Source organism: Pan troglodytes, chromosome 4 (assembly GCF_028858775.2).
Source record: "Pan troglodytes isolate AG18354 chromosome 4, NHGRI_mPanTro3-v2.0_pri, whole genome shotgun sequence".
NCBI lineage: Eukaryota > Metazoa > Chordata > Mammalia > Primates > Hominidae > Pan > Pan troglodytes.
Window position 1 is genome coordinate 171,596,739 of NC_072402.2, and position 24,947 is coordinate 171,621,685.

Below are 24,947 nucleotides of genomic sequence, written 5' to 3' on the forward strand. Positions count from 1 at the left end.
ACCTTGGAGATAACTTGGACAATTCAGGCAAGTAGCTCAGCATGCTTGGGGCTGCTTCAGGGAATATTGAAAATGTACAAAACCAATAAAGCAGAAATGCTGGCTTGCAAGCATGGAGAAAATGCAGATGGAAACAGACCTTTGAACACCTGAGGAAGTGCAAACTAAACTGTCAGGAGATAAGAGCCCTGCAAGGTTAGGGGCATAGCTCTCTGACAAGAGAATTCTGGTTGCTGCACTTATTTTTAATTTTCTTACAATAGAGCTGGGAGGGTTTGTACCTGTACGTCAGACAAGTGGGGGGCTTTTTCCTTTCCTGATGAAGTTTGTAATTCTTTCCTCACTATGCTAGCTTACCTTGCCTAGGAAAAATCATTTATGAACCACTACAACTTCCATGTTATACTGACGTTGTTCCCTGTTTACTAGACTCACACAAACTAAACTTACTCTGCTCACACTACGTATTCCAAACTGGAATATCACCATAATGGTGCAATACCATCCTGTCCTACCATGCGCGTGTTAACCTTTTTTCCCCCCAAGATAAGGGCTCACATGGTGAGCCCTTATGATACCTATGAGAATAGGTATCGTAGCAGAGCAGACTAGACTGTTTCACAGTCTGGGGAAGATGAAAACAGCTCTGCCAGACTGGAATTTAGGCATACTCCTCATCTTTCTTTTCTGTTCCTTTACCCTGCCCTATTATCAGGTCTTATCTACACACGCTTACCTACTCTTTCTAGAAGTCTCTTTGAAATGTATTTTTCCATAATCTCATTAGTGTCCAAATATATAATGTAGCATAATTTGTATCATTTAAATTGCAAAATGTGGTCAGGTCTTCCTTGTCTATCATGTTTCCCATTCATCCCTTTTTCCTCTCCCTCTAAGGCTGAGATATTGCTGTCAAGGAAGTGGATTGGTGACAGGGAAGAGGTCTCAAGTGGAGGGGATGTGTATGAATGTATGTAGAGGGGGCTTGCTCAGAGGCCTGAGCAGCAGTACGTATGGTATCCAAGAAATAAGGGCGAGAAGACCCAAGGCACAAAGGTAGAAGGTAGAGGAGGCTATAGGGGAAAGATTGGTTACATTGAGCAAATTAATAAATGTCTTTACAGGTATTGGGAGCTAGGTTTCTCCCTGCAAAAAGAGAATATAAAAATAGAAAGGCGGAAGGCTAGAAAAACCCATGAGATGTTGGAGTCATATTGAAAATATCAATATGAACTCATTAGTTTTTGTAAGTACATACACAGATACAGAAATAGTTATAAATTTGTGTTTGGGCGTGTATTTCTTTATTTCCTAGCTTCCTTCACTGTGAAGACTTAGAAATAATGAATACTCACTAGCAGTGAGCATATAGAGCACCTGTAACTTAGTTTCTAAATACCTTTTGCCACTAAAATGATCAGTACATCTTGAAAAAAAATGACTGATTCTTGGGCTGGGACAGGGAAAGAATAAGACGAGCCCGGAGTATCTTCGTGGGCCAGAAAGCATGAAAGTGCTTAAGAATGGAGGCAAGAAGTGCGAAGGACATGGGAGCCTCCCACGCCTAAGGGACACGCAGGACAAAAATTGTCCCAAATCAGGGACAATTTTGGAGACAAATTGAGCATCAAAATAAATGAGTGAATTGGATCACAACCCATTGAATAAAATAGACCCAAACTGATATCAATAAATGAATAAATCAATGGGACAGATGGAAAACTCTTCTACTGCACAATACTAACTAATATATGTAGAAGGAATGATGGAAACAGATAATCATTATTTGGCAACCATTATTGTGGTAGTTAATACAGGCAGGAGTCTTCAATGGATGCCAAGGCTCATGAAGGAACAGGATATTGGTGAGCAACACAATATACTCTTGTAGAACGCTAATTGAATACAAAAGGAGAAAAGGTTTGCTTGTGGTAGAGAAACCAGGCGATCAAGATTAACATGCCCTCCAGGTGTGGTGGTATGCACCTGTAATCCCAGCTACTTGGGAAGTTGAGGTGGCAGGATCACTTAAGTTCAAGAACAGCCTGGGCAACATAGTGAGCCCTTATCTTGGGGGAAAAAAGATTAACATGCTCATGGTAGGAAAGGATGGCATTGCACCATTATGGTGATATTCCAGTTTGGAATACGTCACATGATTCTGATCATAGGAGGGAGAGCACAGACCCAGGTTGAGGGTCACTATCTTAAATCTGTTCAGGTTGCTATAAAAAAATAACAGACTTGGTGGCTTATAAACAACTGAAATTTATTTCTCACCATTCTGGAGGCTGGGAATTCCACGATCAAGGTGCCAGCAAATTCAGTGTCTGGTGAGGGCCTGCTTCCTAATAGATAATAATCTTCTCATTGTACACTCACATGGCAGAAGGAGTGAAGGGTCTCTCCAGAGCCTCTTTTATAAGGGCACTAATCCCATTGAAAGGATTCTACCCCCATGACCTAATCACCTACCAAAGGCCCCAGCTCCAAATACCCTTACATTGGGGAATAGGTTTCAACATATGAATTTTGAGGGAACATAAACATTTGGACCATAGCAGTCATTCTATAGAATGAATATGAAAGACAAGAAAGAACATGGAGCTGTTCCAAGTTGAAAAAAGACGGGTGCTCTGAGGATATGATAATTAAGTGCAACCTGTGTTCTGGATAGCACTGTGGATCAGAAAGGATTTTGAAATTTAAATGAAGTCTGTGAATTGCATAGTAGTGTTATATCAAAATTGATATATAAGGGAGTGACCTTGCTTTGAGCAGATACCAATAGTTATGTTTGGGATTACAGGGCACCATTTCAGAAAAAGATGCTGGCTGGCTGGCTTGGTTGGATGGCTAGATTGATTTGTGCATATGTACAGATAGAGGGAGAAAGAGGAAGAGAGAAGAAAGAGGGTGAAGGCAGATGTGCAAATTATTAACAGTTGGGGAATCTAGATGAAGGGGATAAACGAGTTCTTTTTACTGTTCTTGTAAATAGTAGATTTGAAACTTAAAAGAAAAACTTTCAAAAAATGATCATAAAAATATTTAAATCTACTGTTTTCCTTTGTTGTTTATTAGATGAGATCACAGCTAGTTTTCGTCGCTTTGGCCCTCTGATTGTGGATTGGCCTCATAAAGCTGAGAGCAAATCCTATTTTCCTCCTAAAGGTAATTCTCAAGATTCATTATACTTATGTAATTTATTCTTACATTGTTTAATGTGTAGCCTTTTCATAAATGTTCACCTTCACTGTAAAATGTTGCATTGTTAAACTTGCATTTTCCCAAATGCTCTTTAAAATTTCAACGTAATATTCTTTTAATTCAAATTTAATTTTACTCTAAAAGATGCTTCAAGATACTACCAAAATGAACTGTATGTTGATGTTATCAGACTTTTGGTATAAATATTGTTTTAATTTTTTTCCTATTCCTTTTTCCTTTCTTTAGTTTTGTGCATGATTCCTTTCCCCTGAAGAATTACCAAAAAATAGGAAAACATGTAAGCCTTCTTTCCCCCTTTTTTCCAGGCTATGCATTCCTGCTGTTTCAAGATGAAAGCTCTGTGCAGGCTCTCATTGATGCATGCATTGAAGAAGATGGAAAACTCTACCTTTGTGTATCAAGTCCCACTATCAAGGATAAGCCAGTAAGTGTGGTTTAGCATAAAATAGCTTCTTGTTTTTGCCTCCATTCATCTGTTATATTTGAAAAACCCATAGACAACTTGATGTGTTTGGGGTACTTAATTGACATGTTTGTAAGCAGACTAAGTAGTCTTGTGGTGAAGTTCTTAACATTGACATTCTGTGTATTTGCACATATCAATTTGACATCGAATTTTTGGTTAGTTGAAATATAATTGGTAAATCTTTATTTTTAAAAGATTTCACAGCTGGGCATGGTGGCTCACACCTGTAATCCCAGCACTTTGGGAGGCCGAAGCAGGTGGATCACATGAGGTCAGGAGTTCGAGACCAGCCTGGCCAACATGGTGAAATCCAGTCTTTACTGAAAATACAAAAATTAGCCAGGCGTGGTGGCGCACACCTGTAGTCCCAGCTACTTGGGAGACTGAGGCAGGACAATCACCTGAACCCAGGAGGCGGAGGTTGCAGTGAGCAGAGATTGCACCATTGCACTCCAGCCTGGGTGAAAAGTGAGACTCTGTCTCAAAATAAAATAAAATAAAATAAAAAACCAGACTTCATTTGATAATGCATTTAATAAAATAGCTGAATCAACTCTGAATAACGGAACTCAAATCACAAATACTATGTGTAGGTCTTTCTAGCGTTTTCCTCACTTTAATGAAGATTTTACCCAATATTATCCTTAACTTTATATATGGTACTCTCCAAAGTAGAGTGAATCGTGTATATACGTGTACAGGTACATTGCATACTGTTTTTTCTTTCTGGAAAAGTTTATCATAAAATTTAGTCTTTAGGAAGAGGAGCAACTGGCATGTTTTGATGACTCTGGCAAAGCAGCAGTTTATTATCACTCAGCCAGCACCCAGTGAATGATGATAGTGCAGAATGGAGTTGTCAATGGGCCCAGCTTAAGCAAATAACATCTGTGGAGCTTCTCCTGAAGTCTTGTGGTTGTCTAGGTCAGAAACTTTAGAAGAGTTCCTGTGGTCTGGACTCTTTCTGCTTGACTTGTTTATGTTCCCTGCCAATCCCCAACCGTATTTGAATTTGGGACCTCTGACCTAGGACTCTGTTGCTGTGCGTATTTGGGAATACACTGCTGTCAACCCATAGCCTTTGGTGTGGGCATTTGTGACAGTTAGAAAATGTGAACAGTTTTAAATGAGGTACATGATTCTTGATTGACTGATCTAATGGATACACTGAAGTATTTGTCATAAAAAAAATCTATTGCAAATATCATCAGTATTTTTACTTTGAAAACCATTTTGAAATAATGCATCAGATTTGATAGTATCAGGAGTAGTTTGCATTTCCTAGACATACACAGATTGGACACACAATTCTTGTTTACTTAGTATTGTATATTGATTGGCATTGGATACCATGCTAAAAATTTAAATTATGTAGATATTGAGGCATTGGACAGACTAAAGGCCCAAATAAGCTGAAAAACAGTGAATTAACTTACAAATAATTGTGGACATGTTAAGTAATTTGGCTCATAATAGAGAATCAAATTGAACTTTCCACCTTGGTTTAGTTTACTTCTAAAAATGAAACGATGGGTTGGGATACACTGTTTTTAAATCTTCTAGTTTCCCAGCTTTATTGACTTGTAATGATAGGATTATTGCTTTATAAATACTTTGTAATAATTTTTAACTTTTTTGCCCATGAATTGTCTGTATTGAGAATGACACATTTTGGTTTGTACATTCCCTAGGTCCAGATTCGGCCTTGGAATCTCAGTGACAGTGACTTTGTGATGGATGGTTCACAGCCACTTGACCCACGAAAAACTATATTTGTTGGTGGTGTTCCTCGACCATTACGAGCCGGTATGATTAAACAAACAACAAACTCTCTACCCTATAGCGCAAGAAATATAAAGATCTTCAGGATAAATTTTTCCTAAGAATTGGAGTTAATATCCAAGAGTGAGAGTTCTAGAATCAAAATATCTGGGTTTGAATTCATGTGTTCTAATAGTTAAGTGACCTTGGACAAATTCCATGACTTTTCTAATTCCCAGTTTCCCCATCTGTCAAGTAGGGATGAAAAGCGTTTCATCCCTAGGATGAAATAACACCAGGAAAAGTATTTCCTAGTGTTATTTTGAGGGTTGAATTAGACGACCAGTGCAAAGTACTTAGTCTAGTGTTGCATAATGCTAATTATTACTCTCATCATTGTCTGAAAAGAAAAAAAGTCCTTCAAGAATAGATTCTGTATTGAGATTGTCAGTATTTGTTTCCCACATCCTCATTTGCTCAACAGCAACTGACTGAGCTCTGGGATATAATAGACTTCCCAGCAATGCATCAGATTTTTAGGGTAGTACTTACAGAACAAATTAAATTGCTAACTTCAAGTAATTTGAGGTTTAATAATATACATGAGATAAAAAGACATAACATGAACAGGAATGTAGCTGCACGATTTTAACACTTCATAAAGAAGAAAATGCAGTCATTATTTCAAGGTTTTTTTAAATGAAAAATTGGTGAACTGACTGTGGGGAAAGAGTTTTGATGGAAATAAGCCAGGAGGGCCCACAAAGAGTCTACCAGTTAGTTTTCTAGTGTTCAAGTAATTATTACATTAATCAATACATTATTAACTGGTAAATCTATGGCAGCAACATGGCACAGAGCAGGCAAACATGGGAGTCCTATCACTTAATGACCTGTGACCTTGGACAGATGGATCACCCTTTCAGCACCTCAATTTCCTCAGGAAATTACTACCTACTTCATATAGTTGTGAGAAGAATAAAGAGAACATACTAGAAAACACCTAGCAACCCCTTGCCCACAATTAAAAGATTAAGGCTTAACACAATGGATGACTGGTTGTAGTAATGTTTCATTTTAATAATTATTATAATGATGTGAGCTCAGAGTACAGATGAATTGCTTTTGATGAAACCGTTGGTGAGCCAGATGAATTTTCCTGATTTTAAATATCCTCTTTGTTCCTTTCTTAATCAGTGGAGCTTGCGATGATAATGGATCGGCTATATGGAGGTGTGTGCTACGCTGGGATTGATACTGACCCTGAGCTAAAATACCCAAAAGGAGCTGGGAGAGTTGCGTTCTCTAATCAACAGAGTTACATAGCTGCTATCAGTGCCCGCTTTGTTCAGCTGCAGCATGGAGAGATAGATAAACGGGTAAGCCTTATACTACATTTTGGAAAATTCTAGAAATGGTCCTCTAAATGTGTGATTACCAATATTAGAATGGGAGCATTTTATGACAATAAAGTGACAGCTGACAATTTTGCCTATAGAGTTAATTATGGTCTATAATACATGAAAGAATTTCCTATGAATTTCTTTTATCTTTCAGTTTTTTGAGTAGCCTAATCAGAACACTACAATTTACTTGAGTTAATTTAATCTTCTCTAACTTCCATTCAATCTCAATCCATCCGTCCATTCATTCACTTAGTTTGTAAGTCATTCAATAAATATTTACTGAATCCTTTGTACTGTGTTATATCAAGTATACAAACAGGAATGCCCTTGAGGTTTCCTGCCCTTTTTTTTTGTTTGTTTTTTAATCCTGGGACATAGCGAAGACCTCAGCAAGCCCTATTTCTCAATGAATTGCACTCACAGATTTCTTTTTTTTTTTTCTTTTTCCACAGCCGCCACCTCTCACCAATTTATTCCTTAGCTTGGTGTTTCATGTATTCAACAAACGTTTTAGTGCTTAGGGCAAGAAGTTCCTGTCCTCATGAGTTTATTTCCTAGCAGATAGAACTGTATCACTTGCCAGTACTACTCAGAGTGTGGCCTGTGGACTGACCTCCAGTCTGTAAACTTAGTTTGTAGTGAGATAGGAATTTAGACCAGAATGTGTAATCAACCACATTACTGGGCACAATGTTTGGTCCAGCTGGCGATTTTTTTTTCATAGAAAGCCTTTATTGATGAGGGAAGCAATATATTGATTTATATTTTGGGGTCACCTTTTTATTTCATGGCACACTGGCACTTTCATGCATGCTGACTTTGATATCCATCACTCTGAGGCATTGTGCTAAAATAGATTGATTTTATCGTGTTGTTCTCAATTCAAGATGTAAAAATCATCAAGTCAGTAGCAGTTTCTGCTTTTTATGTTTCATGTCATGTACAGTCTACTTCATTGGCAGTAAAAAAATTTAAGATAGTGGTGGTCATCCTACAAACTGTGAATCTATTAAAGAGAAAAGTATCTGTTCTATTCTAAGCATGGGGGAGGGACAAGATTAGTATGTTAACATGCCTACTTTGTTTGTTTGTTTGAGATGGAGTCTCACTCCGTCACCCAGGCTGGAGTGCAGTGGTACAGTCTCAGCTCACTCCAACCTCTGCCTCCCGGGTTCAAGTGATTCTCCTGCCTTAGCCTCCCGAGTAGGTGGAATTACAGGCATATGCCACCATGCCCAACAAATGTTTGTATTTTTAGTGGAGACAGGGTTTCACCGTGTTGCTCAGGCCAGTTTCAAACTCCTGACCTCAAGGGATCCACCTGCCTCGCCCCTTCAAAATGCTGGGATTACAGGCATGAGCCACCCACCATGCCTGGCCTACTTGGTTTTTTATGCACACTAAAAAATACCTACATCTCACTGCCTTATTCCAACATAAGTTTCAGAGCTGTGGGATTGGTCATTAGAAATTCAGACTGAATTTGTGTTCCTCTGCAATGAAATCCTTTGCCCAGTGTTCTTGTCACTCTGTAGACATTATGGAGCAGCCTAGAGGCCAGAAGCCCAGTGCTCTCCTTATGCCTGCTCTTCCTGGGCTTCGTGACACTCTTCTTCTCCTTTTGTACTTTTATTTTTTTAGTTAAAAAATTTTTTTTAGAGGGAGGGTCTCACTCTGTCACCCAGGCTGGAGCACAGAATCACAATCATGACTCACTGCATGTTCTTCTCCTTTTGTTCATGGCTAATCTTGGTCAGGATTCCTTGTCAGAGCTGGGTGGCACCAGTGCTGGTGACAGCCTGCTGTAAGGGAGTTTCAGCCATGAATCTCTCCAGACTAAAAATAACCAGCTCTTTTCTAGCTGATGAATTAATAACCAGGTGACTGTTAATGCTTGAAAGGTTCACATGACAGGTTGGCCGATAGAACGCTGGAACAGGCCCAGTTTTAGAAATTCACCTCTGACTTTTAGACTCAGGTGAACCATTCTTACTGAGAAAGAACAAAGCAGGGTTTTAGACTGTGAATCCTATGGCTGCATCTTTTTTTTTTTTTTTTAACAGAGTTCCAGGTTTGTGATTATAACCCAACATGTGTACACTATAAATAGAAACCACGAGCCAGGCTTTTTACGACAGCTCAGAATCTTGTGACGCAGTAGTCAGGCATCTTCACACCGACTTGAATATTGAAGTGCAGTTGTGTGGAACTTGGATCATCTTAGTTGATTTTGTTTAAATTATGATTCCACATATGACAAAAATCCAGATCCACTAATTAAAATGAGGGTTTATGTCTATGAATAATCTCCTGTGGGTTTAATCTCATAACATTCTAGTCTAAACAGTTGGCTTCACTTCATGATGTCTGCTCAAATCCTTTTTCCTTTAAAGGATGTTTATTTAATAAGAAAAAAATGTAAAATGATAGATAATAAAAGCCTTACTAGGTTCTTAAAAGATGAACTATCCATATTTCAGTAAATGAATAATTAGTCCTTCCTCTTTGGGCACCTTGGAACAGATTCATTCAGATAGTGGGTGGAAATGTACATGTATGGTAAGCATTGCTGGCCTAGTCACTGAAAAATGTAAACTCTTATTTTTGATTGCAGGTGGAAGTTAAGCCATATGTCTTGGATGATCAGCTGTGTGATGAATGTCAGGGGGCCCGTTGTGGGGGGAAATTTGCTCCATTTTTCTGTGCTAATGTTACCTGTCTGCAGTATTACTGTGAATATTGCTGGGCTGCTATCCATTCTCGTGCTGGCAGGGAATTCCACAAGCCCCTGGTGAAGGAAGGCGGTGACCGCCCTCGGCATATTTCATTCCGCTGGAACTAAAGGGTAACTGCAGTGCTCATTTTCAGGCCTCAGAATAAGTGCACTCTTCTGTTAATTCTGACCCCTTCCTCAACCTCTTCACGCTGGCATGTCCTTTTGTAGCAGTCTGTAACTTAACTATAGTATAATGAAAAGAATGACCTATAATATAGGTGTTTTGTAGATTCTTGTGTCACTGCAAACAATATGAACTCCTTTTTCGTATTGCCATCGGGTTGCATGGAAGTTTTATTCTCTTGTTTTGCTGGAAACCAAGAGGATCCAAACTTCCTGCAACATTTTCTTAGAGGAGAGAGAGAAATATTAAAAGAGAAATGAAACAATAGAGTATTTTGGGTTTTTAATTAAATTATTGTTAATAATATAACATATAAGAATACTTTTATTAAAATAACCATGCAACAATAACACTATCGGTCTATCTGACAGTTTTTCCCCCAGGGAAGTGCTTTTGCCTTTTCCTTTCTTTTTTTTTTTCTTTTTTCCATCTTTTTTGTCTCTCTCTTTTTTCCATCCCTTTTTAATTTTTTTAACAGCAATGGAGGAAGTTAACAATTTTTAATGGAAAGAGCATGTTAGAGCAAACAAATGCATAAGCAAGACTGAGCAGCATTATAATTAATTTTCAGGGTTTTGAGGCTGAACATAATTTCATTATCCCTCAAAAAGTTACCACCACATCAGAAAAAATAAAAAATAAAAATAGTAAAGTAGGCAGAGCTAGGTTTATTTTCTCTTAAACAATTTTTAAAATTCAGAATGTAAAAATTGGGTAAATTTACTACTGAGGGGAGTGCACTTATTTATTTAACTTACTTATCTGGTCAAAGCCCCAGGAAACCTACCAAAGCTAGAATTAATGACAACTGGTGGGAAACCTAGCATTTCCTCTCCTGAAGAATAAATGTATAAATGTTATTTTTGATGTTTATATATAAACTCTATATCCTAATTTACTAATACTCATCAGGTGTCAGCCTTTGCTCTCCATTTTGACGTTAAAAAACAACAACAGATCTAGAGATACCTCAAGGATATCATTTTTGATTTTGTGTTACAGTACACTTGTAGCCAAAACTGGAAGACAAAACCAATATATAATTTGGCTGCTGATTGGCTTACTTTTAGATTTAAAGTTACTTTGGGTATCCTGTAATTTAGTTGTAACATAGAAAATGAAAAAACAGTTAAAAAAAGTGAAGTAGTTGCAAAGTGTTTTGCACTGTTGAACTAAGTAACTGTGTAAATCTGTGCAAAGGTACGTATGTTTATCTTACTCTTCCTATAAACTAAAATAACATTACAGTTTCCGAATTTAGCATGGGACATAGTCAGTGTTTGAAGTGCCAACTTCATCAAGTAATGCATGCTTTATTATAAATAAAATTCTAGCTTTGAAAGGCGTTATGTGTTGAACAGTATGCTTCAGGGGTAAATTTAAAATAGTCTCTTGAAGCCCTAGTCATGGAAGTAACTTTTATTTTAATTGACATTCTCTTATTAAATGCCCTATCCATCATTAAAAGGATTATTATCAGTGGGCAAAACATGAAATAATATGATCGAATGGCAATCTTGCTAGTTGCGCTACCTAACAGTACCATCTTGGATCCTTCAAAACCAAAGACTTGCCCCAGCACTGCTGTGGAACCACCTGGCTTATGACCCCTATGGATGATCTTTAGGAAAAGCAGCCCTTTACTTTTAATACAGGCTTTAATGAACTATACCTGTTAAGTTCCAAAGGTCAAAATGGAGGCATTTGCTGTCTAATATTCAAACATAGAAAGGGAGCTGCTTTTAAAGAATTCCCTGCAAATAGTGAAAGCAGTCATGCGAATGGAGGGTGCTCTTGTGTAGCTGGTCAGGGACTTTTTTTTCTTTTCTCCTGAACTACATGATTCTAATTGGAATGTTCATTTGCCTCTTTTTACTCTTTTAAATGCTTGTAGGTGGCTTGGGGTGTGCTATCGTGCTGTTCCTACTCAGTAAACAGGTGTGATGAGTTAACAAGAAATAACACTGTTTGAGAACTAGCTTTGAATAATAATTTTTCCCTTTGTACATGACCTGCTGAATTTCGGTACAGTGTTTTTGTAGCTAACTTATTTTGTCATGCACATAATGTATATTTGTTATGCACTACTTTTGTATATCTTGTTTTTCCAACAGTGAACATTTTTAGGCACACTTTTCACTGACGGGATATCTCTTTATGCAATACCTCAATTTTTCATATTGCAAAGAGTAGCTTTTTGTACTTTTATTACTGAGAGATCTTCATATACTTCATTTTTTAATATAAATAATTTTAATAAATTTTATTTTCTTATATTCTGCTTTTTATACATTTCAGTGCTCTGCATACATTTTAAATTATGAATGTCGTGCACTGGCAATGCTATTTTAGAGTCTGCAGAGAAGAGAAAGCATGTTGCTTAAACATCCTTCCCCAGCACCAGCTATTGGTGTACCTATAATTTAAGAAATAGTCTATGTAAAGTCACAAATTAATGAAAAAAAATTCGCATGAAAATGACAGATAACACTGTAGTTCCTAAAAAAAAAAAATTAAATGCATAAGCATAGGGTAGAAATTAAAATAACAAAATTGTCTACAGCTTCTTACTAAGTTTTTAAAATTATTCATAAAATGCAGACATTTTTGGTGAATGTTTAGCCATTTTTAATATTAATAAATTGATGTTAAGTGTTTGATTCAGAGATGTCTGCTCTTTTAAATGATATATAAGGAAAAAAAATAGCCTGCCTTGGGACAGGTGTGTAATGTTAGTATGCATGACTAATGTAAGAAATTGTTATTCTACTAATATTTACTTGTGATTGTGTGACAAGTGTGTTTACAGATTATTTGGTTACACTTCAATTTACAGGGCATAAACAATGATTATCTATTACTCTGAACTTTATGATTACATGTTCTTCAGATTACATGGGATTGTAGTTGGGAGTTACCATGTAACTCAAACATAATTAACATGTAATTAGTTTACAGATTGTAGGGCATCACTTCAATTCACCAAGCATGTAGTTCTAGCGCACTAGCATGGCGCCAGCCATGTACTTACAATGTAGTTACAGAGTAATTACATGGTGATTTTTGCAATGTAAAATAAAGTGTTTCTGATTATTTTCTATGTAAAGGAACCCTCTCCTTTCCCCTTCTGGTCCCTGCGCTTTGGTATAATATATATACTTCTCCATACACAGACCTCTGCAGAATGCAAAATAAAACTTGCAGTGAATGAATTTAGCATTTTATGAGAGTGCTGTTGGAAAGACTTGATAATTCACCCCTTTTGTTTTGAAGAGTTGAATCTTCTGTTAAAAGGTGATTTAAAACTTGAATGTGATGAATTGTGGCAAGTTAACTTCAAGTTATGTGCAATACTTATTTCAAACTTTTGAAAGATCTTTGCAGTGTAATTCTTTGTTTTTAATTGCAGACATTTAAAAATGTCATTTTCTACTGTTAAGAGTAATCCTCTTTCTTGCTGGTGTTTCTAAAGAAAAGAATCAGAAATCAATCTTTCTACTAATGTAAATTTGAGATTATTTTTAAAAATGGAATAAAAGAGGTTTTGGTCATTTGCTTTATTTTATTATTTTAAAGCTACTGTGATTGATAGCATTGTAAGAATCGGGACAATATTGTATTCAACTGTTTTATTTTTTATATTTTTAAAATTTAAAGTATAATTAGTTTTTATAATTTTCATCAGATTTTTGTTATATTTTTTGGAAGTGAAACTTTTAGCAAGTGGGTGTCTAGTTTTTACTAATCCCTAATTTTTTTTCCAGTGTATTGCTCATATTATCAGAAGGAAAAGTTATTTAAGTATGTCAGTTAATTGTACTACTTGGCTGAATTTCCATATAGTTTTTACTGTGTATGGGGAGGTTGTAGTATTTATTATAGCATTTTAAATAAGGGTAATTCATTTTTTATTAAAGTCATTTTCACGTTAAGTTCCTATTTTTGTATGTTCTACTCTTAAGTTATATAACACAGTTCCTTTTTTAAAAGAGTTCATTTGTTGAAGTGCTAGTGAAAAATTAATGTTATTAAATAGTTTGCAAATGACTATTTATACCAGTATGCATATAATTTTTAAATATTTGTAATGTGAGATGTTGAATGAATAAAACTTTTAACTCAGATTTCTTTTAATATACTTATTTCTTTTTAACACAAGTAGATGATGCTTTCTTGACTGGGAATGTAACATTTTAAAATATTAGGAATATACTGTTCAGCTAATGCAGCACAAACCAATAGGAAAAAATCTTCAGTCATATAAGTACTGTGGCCAGTGTGCATTCTTATGTAAGCCTATAAGCGTCGGTGGGTGGTTGTGTCTTTGGCCTGTACTGTTAGTTCACCTGCTGCCTGCCCTGCAGAGTTCTTTTTATTTGTAGCCTTCAATATGTATACGGGGAGTAAGCCCAGGATCTAAGCATTCAGTTATCAGTTGAAGGCCAAATGCCCAACAAAAGTGAAAAACCCAATGTTTAGTTAATAATGAAAGTCCGTATCTGGGAGGTTCAGTTTTGAGTCTTTGTCAATGAATAGTCTTGATTTGTGGCCACACTACCAAAGGGCTTGAAAACAAGTCTCTTTTGACTTCCAATTCCCAGTTCCTCCATAGACCTTAATGTCATAGGATACGGTGTGTGGGATTATAATCTCTATGGCATGTCAATTGAAAATATTATCTTTGATTTGATCCATTAATCATGTGGACTACCAAGTGCTGTAATGTGTTAGTATTTATATTTTAAACTGCATTCTCAAACTTTTAACATAAGGATTTATTATAACAAAATATAACACTGAGAATATCCTGTTTTGTCAGATTTAATATCTGTTCTTTCTTGAGTATAGTATTCTCAAGACTAGAAGAGGTTCTTGTCCTGAGATAAATGGACTATGAGATCTTTTGCTTCTAAGTTGTCTTTCCCAACAGGCAGCTCTTCTAACTATAGAGATTACTGAGGGTAAGGGCAGGCTGGACAGCTTCCCCTTTCTCTCATCTGGCAATTCCCAAACCTTACGTTGAGCATTCAATGAAGGGCCTTGAGGAAACCCCAGGGATGGGACACTGGAGATGTGGGTGGCATTTGGTTATCAAGTCTATAATATTCCTAGGCATTCTGGGATGGTTTCACTATTTTAAGAAAAAAAAAAAAGATAGCCCAAGCATATTTAGTTTATTTTAGGAAATGTTTATTTCAGGTAAGTGAGATATCAATGATATGTGATATAACAACTCTATCTTGAAATTACATAGGTGCATTGCTTTGGGTGTTTTAAATCACAGAATGGTGTGTCTGGAAAGGGTGTAAGAGGCTTCCTGGGCTATATTTCTTCATTCACTGATTGCCTAAACCTACCCAACGAGGAAAATTCTTTTTATTTTTATCTTTTGTTTTTACTGTCTAACCAGATGAATAAACAGTGGAAATTCTCTACCACACTCTTAACAATCAAGTCATTTCATAACCCCTTTTGGTAATGGGTGTTTGTGTCCACAGCTAGATCAGAAAGTAAGTACTTTTTCTAGGGATTTTTTTTTTTTTTAAGTTTGGGAAATAGTTTGATCAAAAGTCATGGGGAAAGTAATCTCTGATTTTAAAAATTGAAGAATACTGAAGGTGTCAATGAGTGAGTTAGAAATTTTTAAGGAGTAATTATTTTCTGAAATGTGTAATAACCGAATAATAAACAAGACAAAACTCTAATATTTCAGACTGTGATCTTCAGAGGACTAGGATAGTCCTTTCCACAAGAAAAAGACAAAAAAAAAAAAATAAAGTTTTACCATTAAATACACTTAGAAAATGGGTCACCTTGTTTCTTGCAAAGTCAAAATAATGTACATTTGCACATTAGCTTATTAAGACTTCAAGAAATTCTACAATGAAGAAATCTTTTTTATTTTATTTTATTTTATTTTATTTTATTTATTTATTTATTTTTTTGAGATGGAGTTTTGCTCTTGTTGCCCAGGCTGGAGTGAGTGCAATGGTGTGATCTCAGCTCACTGCAACCTCTGCCTCCCGTGTTCAAGCCATTCTCCTGCCTCAGCCTCCAAAGTAGCTGGGATTACAGGCATGCACCACCATGCCCAACTAATTTTGTATTTTTAGTAGAGATGGGGTTTCTCCATGTTGGTCAGGCTGGTCTCGAACTCCTGACCTCAGGTGATCCGCCCGCCTTGGCCTCCCAAAGTGCTGGGATTACAGGCGTGAGCCACCGTGCCCAGCCAGAAACCTATTTACTTTGTTGAAAGTGTCCCTCTCACTCCAATTTCTCTGACTACAGATTCTGTTTACAGGTAACACATGGAACATACTTTGGGCTATACCACTGTAACATTTTAGTATGTTTCAAGAAGCTTTGAAACCCCACTTTGTTTTTTGGCATCCATACATGTGTTCTGGAAGGGTGCTTGGCCCTGCCACTTGTGAGCCACTTTCAGAGCTGCTTTCATTGCCCACACCTACTTTACTGGAGTTCTAGGTACTTACGTAGCTTCTAAGCCCTGTCCTAGTTCCAGTGCATCCTCCTAATTCGTCTTCCCTCTACTCCCATCCCAGAAGGAAGAAAAAGAGAAGTTACTTTGCACAATAAAGCTATTTTGATTATGCTTTTCACTGGCTCAGAACAGCCCTTGTTTCTCATGAGTGCCTCAAATGCCACTTGAGACAAGCAGCTAGTGCTTTGAATCTGCCATTCTATGATATGCTGTCTCCCTTTCTCATCATTCCTATATCCTCCTTCAAAATGTTCTTTTGCAAACTTCCCTCAGCACCCCTCACCCGCTGATTCTCTTGAGAGTAGGCGCCACTGGCTTTGAATAAATTCTAAGAATTTAGAAAATGAACATTTGCGCCCCACTAGGAACTCTTACCTAGCAATACCAATTCAGTCGTCCTCATTAGAGAACATTTTATTTTGCCGTGCCTTGAGTCTTCTCAGGATATTTTGGGTTATCATCTTTCTCTAGTCAAGCTGGGTGTCATTGTTGGCTGTCTGGAAAAAGTGTCTTATTGTGATTCAGCGTGGTGACCAGAGTTGGAAAAGTACACATTGTCTCAGGGAAGTTAAAAATGAACAGCAGCATCCCAAATCAGAATGTGAGCAAACCTCCAGCCTTTAGTATTGCGTGTAATTTGATTCAGTGTCAGGGAAAAACTGCCTGTGGGTAGCTGGGCTGGAGGTGGTGAATCAGTGCATGCAAATGCCAGCAGCTAAGCTTGAGCTTTCTTTATCCTTTTCATCGGAGTTCTATTTCAGGAAGCCCGGCTTTGATACCATAAAAATGTCAATGTGATCAAGCAAATGTCACCATTTTAAAGAGATTATTTTCAACTCTTCTCCCACCTCCCTGTGAGACCTAGGAGTGACTCCCCAGAACCCACCAAAGGCAGCAGGGCATTTTAAACTCGTGAAATCAGTTACCCAGGAAGAGAACCGGGAGGGGTGGTGGTAAAATAATTATGTGAAGCTGCAAAGAATGTTTTAGCTAGGATCCAAGAAAGACCTGGCGCTTCCTTATTTGGAGGAATGAAGGTGATACAGGAGCTAAAAGGAAATTATTTAGGCGGTTAGCGAGGGTAAGAGAGTCCTCAGGCTTCCCTTTTAACAAAAAGCAGCCCCCAAATCATTTTTTTTCTAACAAAGAGCAGCCTGTAAAATCGAGCTGCAGACATAAATAAGCAAGCTGGAAGCCTGCATAGGTAAATGCCGGCAGCTGTGCCAACAGGAAAAGGCTAGCTGGGGGCCAGGCATGTTCAACATGGAGGCTCCCTCTTCCTTTTCTTTGTCGCTATGTGTGCAGTAGAAAGGCAGGCAACAAGGCGTTGGCCAGGTAGAGACCCCCATCTGCATAATAAAAGATTAGGGTGGGATGGCCAGCTTCTTTGTGCGTGATGCAAGTGTCACACCTGGTCCGACCAATCTCTCTGGCCCTACGTGAATCAGACACGCCTCCTCAAGCTCATCTATAAAATCCCATGCATTTCATTGCGGAGCCGGAAGTCCCACCCGGGAGCCCCTCTCTCTCCTAAGAGAGAGAGCTATTCTCTTTCTTTTGCTTATTGCACCTCCGCTGTTAAACTCACTTCTTGTATGTCCGCGTTGTTGATTTCCCTGGCACGAGACGACGAACCTCGGGTACTTACCCCAGACCACAACGCCGCTTCAAAGGCACAATTCCCCTTTCATGTTTGAGGGAAAAGTGCTGTGGGTCCTTGAGTGTTTGGTGACAGAAGGTTTGATTCCAACAGCGTGCTGGGTGGGGTAGGGTGGGTGAGGGTGGGGTGGGGTGAGGGTGACGGTGGGGTGGGGTGAGGGTGGGGTGAGGGTGAGGGTTGGGGTGGGGTGAGGTGAGGGTGAGGGTTGGGATGGGGTGGGGTGAGGGTGGGGTGGGGTGGGGTGAGGGTGGGGTGGGGTTGGGTGGGGTGGGGTGGGGTGGGGTGGGGTGGGAATGTGGAATAGTCACATCCATCAGATGACTCTCAGCACTGCTGACTTCAATGACGGAATGATTTGGTTCAGAATAAACTAGTAAATGCTGATCACCTGTTATATATCAGGCCCTTACATACATTAGCAAGGATAACACTTCCATGAGGTATTGAACAGATCATAGAACTGTCTCATGGAGAAGGTGGGTGATTTGGCCAAGGCTGGGATGTGCCTAGGTCCCAATTCTCATCTACTAATCTCAAATCTTCTCCTTTAAACCTTCTTGCCGCTGGATTAGCAATGAACAGGATCAGGGCTTTTTATTCAAGTTGCATTTTGTTTTTAAAAGAAAAGTTTCATTCCTAAACCTAATCTGGGTGTAACTGTCATATTTGAAACTATAGAGATAGGATGATAAAACAAAAGTTGTAAGATGGCTGGGCACGGTGGCTCACGCCTGTTATCCCAGCACTCCGGGAGACCTAGGCTGAGGATCAATTGAACCCAGGAGTTCAAGACCAGCCTGGGCAACATGGCAAAACCCCGTCTCGACAACAACAACAACAACAACAACAACAAAAAACTTAGCTGGGCATGGTGGTGTGTGCCTGTTGTTCCAGCTGCTGCGGGGGAAGGGGGCTGCTGAGATGGAGGATCGCTTGAGCCCAGCAGGTGGAGGTTGCAGTGAGCCACGGTCACACTATGGCACTCCAGCCTGAGCAACAAAGTGAGACCATCTTGGGGGATAAAACAAAAACACCACAAAATAAAACCAAAAAAACTCAAAAGTTGTACAATGGCTGGGAACAATGGCTCATGCCTGTAATCCCAGCACTTTGGAAGGTGGGAGGATCACTTGAGGCCAGGAGTTCAAGACGAGTTTGGGCAGCATGGCAAGACCCTGCCTCTAATTTTAAAAATAAAAAATAAAAATAAACTTTGTAGGAGCAAACGTGAGTTTTGATTGTGAGTCCTAAAATGTGGCCACTTCCTCTCTTAAAAACTGACTCTCAGCTAAGAGAGGTGCTCGAGGTCATGTAATTAGTTAGTAGGGAGGCAGATAAGGAGGCCAGAGGGAAGTCCTTGAGCTCTGTCAAGCTCAGGTGGCTCAGGCCCACCTCTGCAGTTCTTGTCTGCCTTACTGGCTTCCATTAAGCCCATGAGTATGGCTCAGAGGCCAGAACTGGGTATACATTTTAGGAGTAGGGACAAGGTAGTTGAAATGACATTTCTATTCACTTTGAGGAAGTACAGTACAGACTTCTTAGTACCTATTCTTTCTCTTTGATCCAACCACCAAGAGAGACACATCAGTTTGGAGTAGGAAACAAAGAAAAAGGAGGGCCCTTTTCTCTAGTATTGTAAACCCAAGAATTCCAGAAACACAATTTTAGGAGTGAGAATAATAATAATAAGGCCGGGGGCGGTGGCTCACGCCTGTAATCCCAGCACTTTGAGAGGCCAAGGTGGGCAGATCACGAGATCAGGAGTTCGAGACCAGCCTGATCAACATGGTGAAACCCCATGTCTACTAAAAATGCAAAAATTAGCCAGGCGTGGTGGCGCACGCCTGTAATCCCAGCTACTCAGGAGGCTGAGGCAGGAGAATCTCTTGAACCCGGGAGGTGGAGGTTACAGTGAGGTGAGATCGCACCACTGCACTCCAGCCTGGGTAACAGAGCAAGACTCCATCTCAAAATAATAATAATAATAATAACTACAACATTGGTGGAGTGCTTTCCAAGTGCTAGGCATTTGATATAGGGATCTCCTTTCTACCTCCCCACAAGCCTGTGTCATAGATACTGTTATTATACAGTATCTCATTTTAAGGTGACCAAGGTTCAAAAACGTTAACTAATCTGCAAAGCCAGGATTCAAATCCAGGCACGCAGGTCCTGCCTGTTTCACCTCACCCCTTAGAAATGTCCAACCTAAAAGGGAAATTTGATTAAAATTTCATTTATTCCCCTGCGTTGGTTAAAAACTCACCAATGAATAGTGTGACAGCTAATCTGTGTTGTAGCTATGCCACCCCCAAATTCTCAAGGGACTAAGATGAGGCCCAACTAACCAAAATCACATGGGTTCCGAGGAAGGCTATCCAGCTTGCTAAATAATGAAGAGATAGATAGGTAAGTGGATGGAGGGATAGTTTTTTTTTTTTTTTTTTTTTTTTGAGACAGGGTCTCACTTTGTCACCCAGACTGGAGTGCAGTGGTACCATCATGGCTCACTGCAGCTTTGACCTCCTGGGCTTAAGTGATCCTCCCACCTTAGCTTCCTGAGTAGCTGGGACCACAGATAAGCATAACCACACTCAGCTAATTTTTTATTTCTGGTAGAGACAGGGTCTCTATATGTGTATCTATATATCTATGTGTATATATAGAGACATGTATATCTCTATATATCTCAGATATATGTTTTTTAGATGCAAAGAAAAATCCCACCAAGAAGAAAGGGTTTTACTTTTTTCTATAGAACTATAATTGACCAACATGCTCTATATAGAAAATCAAGCCTCCTCTCATGCATCTGATCCTTTGATATCTGCACGGTCTATGTCATCTCACAAAAATAGTCCTGAAATCCAAAGGAATGGGGGAGAGACTTACGGATGTGTCCTCGTGAATTTTAAAACAGCACTTGAACGTTTTGCTTTTGGATTCAGATGTCAGAAGCATCAAAATAGATTTCTACAGCGAATTTATATTCCTGACTTTTTATATATATGTGTGTGTATATATGTAAAGAGAGGCAGTGTCTGCCATTTTTAGAGCACTGGAGCTTTGAATTACACATGGCTTTGATCCTTGCCGCAGCCTAAACAGCTGTTCTTGAGCAGATGTGATGCTGTAGAGCCTGGAAGAATCAACTTAGAATCTCTGAACCTAGATTTGCAGCAAAACGCCCTTCTGAGGGAGACGTTAAGACCATGGTCAAATACAGTCATCAGCAACTTCCTTTTTCTTTGCCCCTTCCCAAAGTTCAACTCCTACAAAGACCAAACATGACATTCTAAAGCTGGAGAGGATGCAACCTGGGAAATCAGATTTAGTCTCGTAAGTGTTGTACTTAAGTCAGGATCAGCAGCCCTCCATAAGGGGTGTCGGAGGGTGAGGAGGAGGAGTTTAAGGGGGAGAGTAGGGAGAATGAGGAGGTCAAGAAGAGAGAGGAGAAGAATTTAACTATTGCATGCAATTTTGTGTCCAGAAGGTAACAGCACCCTCTACACACACGGCCCATAACTAGGGATCTAAGGCCTTCCACACTCCTGATCACACCCTCATCGTTCTCCCCAGGGTGGGGCAATTTTGCATTAACACAGTTATCACCCATAATGGGGAAAAACTGGAATTTTTTCTTGGCTTTCCTTATACACGTTTTGTAATATTCTTTCCTTTGAATTCTACATGGAGAGTGGAGCTCCATAATGGTTGGAAGCCGGGGTCTATCATCTGATGCTGGTAGCACGTAGCACTGTGTTTAGCACGGAGTAAGCACTCAGTAAGTGTTAACTCATTATCATCATCATTGTTGTTTGCTACTATTATCTATCCACTGACAAAGTGCCAGTCCCAGTGCTGAGTTGAGGGCAGAGGTGGGTGGCAGGGTCACTGCCCAGTGCAGGGGCTAGGAACCCCGGGATGCCCCTCTCCCACATTCCTTTCCTCCTGTGGATTCTCTGGCTCCCACCCCATCCAGCCTACAACAGTTGCCATGGTGACCGAGAAGGCTCTGCGACTCCAGGCTGTGCTGCTACCGCAGTGCCCAGCTCTTGCTGTCTCCCTCTTTCCATCTTAGGAACTGGAGGATTCCTCCCATGTCTGGGAGTCATGAGCGGCAGCAGAGGGGGTTGAATGTGTGCTACCAAACTGGATATAAACTCCAGAGGGGCTGTGTCCTGGGACTGGTTTTCTGGAAACTTTGGATAAGCCCCAAATCTTTCCCTTTAGAGAAAGAATCAGGAGGTGGGAAGAGGAGTTGGAAATTAGGCCCTGTGTCCTTCAGCGACAGCTCAGTGATACTGCCTTTGAGGAAACAGAATTTTTAGTTCTGCAATTTTTTCCCCTTTGTCCTTATAAACTGCAAAAGGTGGGTGAAGGGAGCCCAGACACCATGTGGGATAGTAGACCTGACTTGCTTCTGGGAGTTAGGCATAGCTGGGCTCAAACGCCAAAGACAGGAAGCATTGTGGTTAGGGACTTGGCTTTGGGGTGATACCAACGGGGTTTCTATCCTTGGACTACTGCTGACGGACCGAGTGACCCAGACCACATTAGGTAACCTCTAAGAATCGGCTTTCTCACGCATTAGAAGGGGCAAATAATATCTTCATCACTGGTTTGAGGTTAGGATTCAACAAGGTATTCATGAAAAATGTGCTTCAGTCATAATCATGAGGGGTTCCCAGTATCATTAACATTATTGCCCCGGATCTGACCATTGTTGGCCCCAACTACCTAAGGAAAGTCCCCTCATCTCTCAGAGAGATGGAGATATAGCCTCCAGCCTCCACCCCCGCAGCTAGGGTGGAACAGAAACCTGACCGCCTCTGCCCCTGCCTTGCAAAACACCCCAACAGCAGCGGCTCATTGCCCTGGAAATCAAATCCGCCCCAAGGCCTTGCAAGACCTGGCCCTGGCTCCCAGCCTGCCCTTCTATTTCCCCTTCTTGATGGCGGGCTGCCGCCGCTCTGCCTGGGCCACCGTTCTGGTAATGCAGGTCCCCTTCCCTGGTGCACCGTCCTCTCACCTGCCTCCTAGGAAAGTCTCTGCCTGCTTCTGCCCTGCTCCCTTCCTTGCTTCGACCCAGCTCCACGTGGAGCTGGCTCCTCACTTCTCCTTCTGCAGTCAGCTGGCACATCACCATCACCTCCTCCCTCTGAGAGGACCTCCTGGGTCTCTCTGAAGCCCTCCTGGCCATCATGTTTTATTTGTTATCAGAAGCACTCCTGACTCAGCACTAAATAGGATGCATAATTGTCACTGCCTATCATTTGTTTACCTTTCTTGGGGGAGGAACAAACATTCTCTTGCTCGCCTGTGTCCTCAGGACCCATCATGTGCCTTGCTCCTGGTAAGCACTTACTAAATGTTTGCTGAATGGGTGACTAACAGGATCCCTATGTGAGCTCTCTTTCTTAGACCGGCTTTCAAAATTGCCATGAAGAGGAGGGCTGTGCTTCAGGATTAGAGGTCCACAGCTTATGGGGCCCCAAGGCTGGATGTTTCACAAGGAAAGTGGAGGTCAGAATGCCTGATAAAGGTAGCTTGGAGCACTCAGAGAAGTACAGGCAAAAAGTTCACCTGGGGATCTTGTCAAAATACAGGTTCCGAGTCAGCAGCGCTGGGAGCCTGAGACTACATCTCTAACAAGCTATCCAGTGGGCCCCACGCTACTGCTTCTCCATAGAAGTTAGTTCTTGAGAAAGCCGTGAACGTTCAGACCTGGGAGTAACGCTGTCAGAATGAGTGCAGCGGCAGGGAGAGCAGAGCCTGGGGGGGTTGTGGGTGGGCCTCCTGCCTGACCCAGGCCCTAGGGACAGGGAGGACAAAAGCAAAGGAAGGGCTGGCTCCTCTCTATGTCTGAGCAGACCAGCCAGATGAGGCTGGAATCTGTTTTCTAGAATTTGCCTTAGTCCCAGGGAGAGAATTCCATCCGGGAGTTTGCTCATTCATTCATCTATTTATTTCTTCAACAAATATTTGTTATTCTTAGGCCCCGAGGATGCTGTGGGGACAAGACAGGCAAAGGCTCTGTCCTCTTGGCATTTATGTTCTGGAGACAAAGGCCTGGATTTGAGCCCTGGGATGTGTGTGTGTGTGTGTGTGTGTGTGTGTGTGTGTGTTGCTGTGTCGGATTTTGGTGAGTCACTTCAGCTTCAGCAGTGCAGCCTTAGTGAAATGTGATAGGCGTCATTGGGAAGATCTTGGGAAAGAATGCCGTGAAAAGATAAGGCGCTACTGTTATGCATAGAACCACTAATCTGAATTTGCAACTTTATAACTGTTACCCAAAGTTGTTGATCTGCAAAAGAGCATTGCATCAGGGAGTTTCTTTATTCATTCAGTCATTCATCCAACAAGTATTTGCACTGTCCCAGGCTCTGGGGACATTGTGGGGACAAATCCAGCAAAGTCCCTGTTCCCTTGGCTTTATGTCCTGGGAAAGGGAACTCATCAGATGGTCACCAAGTAAACACGTACATAAGTAGGAAAACATTAGTGCTAAGCCGCGAGGAAATTAAACCAGCTAATACAGTGCAGACTAGGAAGGAGTGGGGCTATGTTAACTGGGCGATTAGAGAAGCCCTCCTTGACAGGTGAGATTTAAACAGATCTGAATAATGAGAAAACACAAGCCATGCTAAAGTGTGAGGAGAAAGTATTCTGGACAGAGGAAATAGCATGTGCAAGTGTCCTGCGGCAAGACTGAGCTTGATAAATGTGCAAGGAAGAGCAGTGTGGCCGGGCACAGGGAGCCAGGGGGCGCACCTGAGCTCAGAGAGGTGGAGGGGCTGCACAAGACAAGACCTTGTTAGCCCAGTAGAGACTTTAGATTTTATTTCTAATTACACAGAGGGAGAGTCAGTGAAGAGTAGCTGCAGGGGTGGGATGGGACTGATTTGCAATCACCAGGACAACTGTGGGAAGAATAGATTGTAAAGGAGCCCGAGTGGGGCAGGAGAAGCCCTTAGGAGGGGGTAGCAGTGGCGTTGGTGTCGCTGGTGTCAGTGGAGGA

At 40.4% G+C, this 24,947-nt stretch overlaps 1 protein-coding gene across 4 annotated transcripts in view; it reads left to right on the top strand.

Annotated features, from left to right (window-relative positions):
* The window catches only part of CPEB4 (cytoplasmic polyadenylation element binding protein 4), a 71,945-nt gene extending 58,057 nt beyond the window's left edge, over positions 1–13,888 (top strand). For all 4 annotated transcript variants that reach the window (XM_001155432.7, XM_001155308.7, XM_001155244.7 and 1 more), the window contains 5 exons: positions 3,085–3,174; positions 3,537–3,655; positions 5,389–5,503; positions 6,656–6,837; positions 9,479–13,888. In XM_001155432.7, the coding sequence (XP_001155432.1) occupies positions 3,085–3,174; positions 3,537–3,655; positions 5,389–5,503; positions 6,656–6,837; positions 9,479–9,706 (734 nt within the window). In that variant the 3' untranslated portion in view covers positions 9,707–13,888. The remainder of the gene's footprint in view (positions 1–3,084; positions 3,175–3,536; positions 3,656–5,388; positions 5,504–6,655; positions 6,838–9,478) is intronic.
* Positions 13,889–24,947: the final 11,059 nt, after the last annotated feature.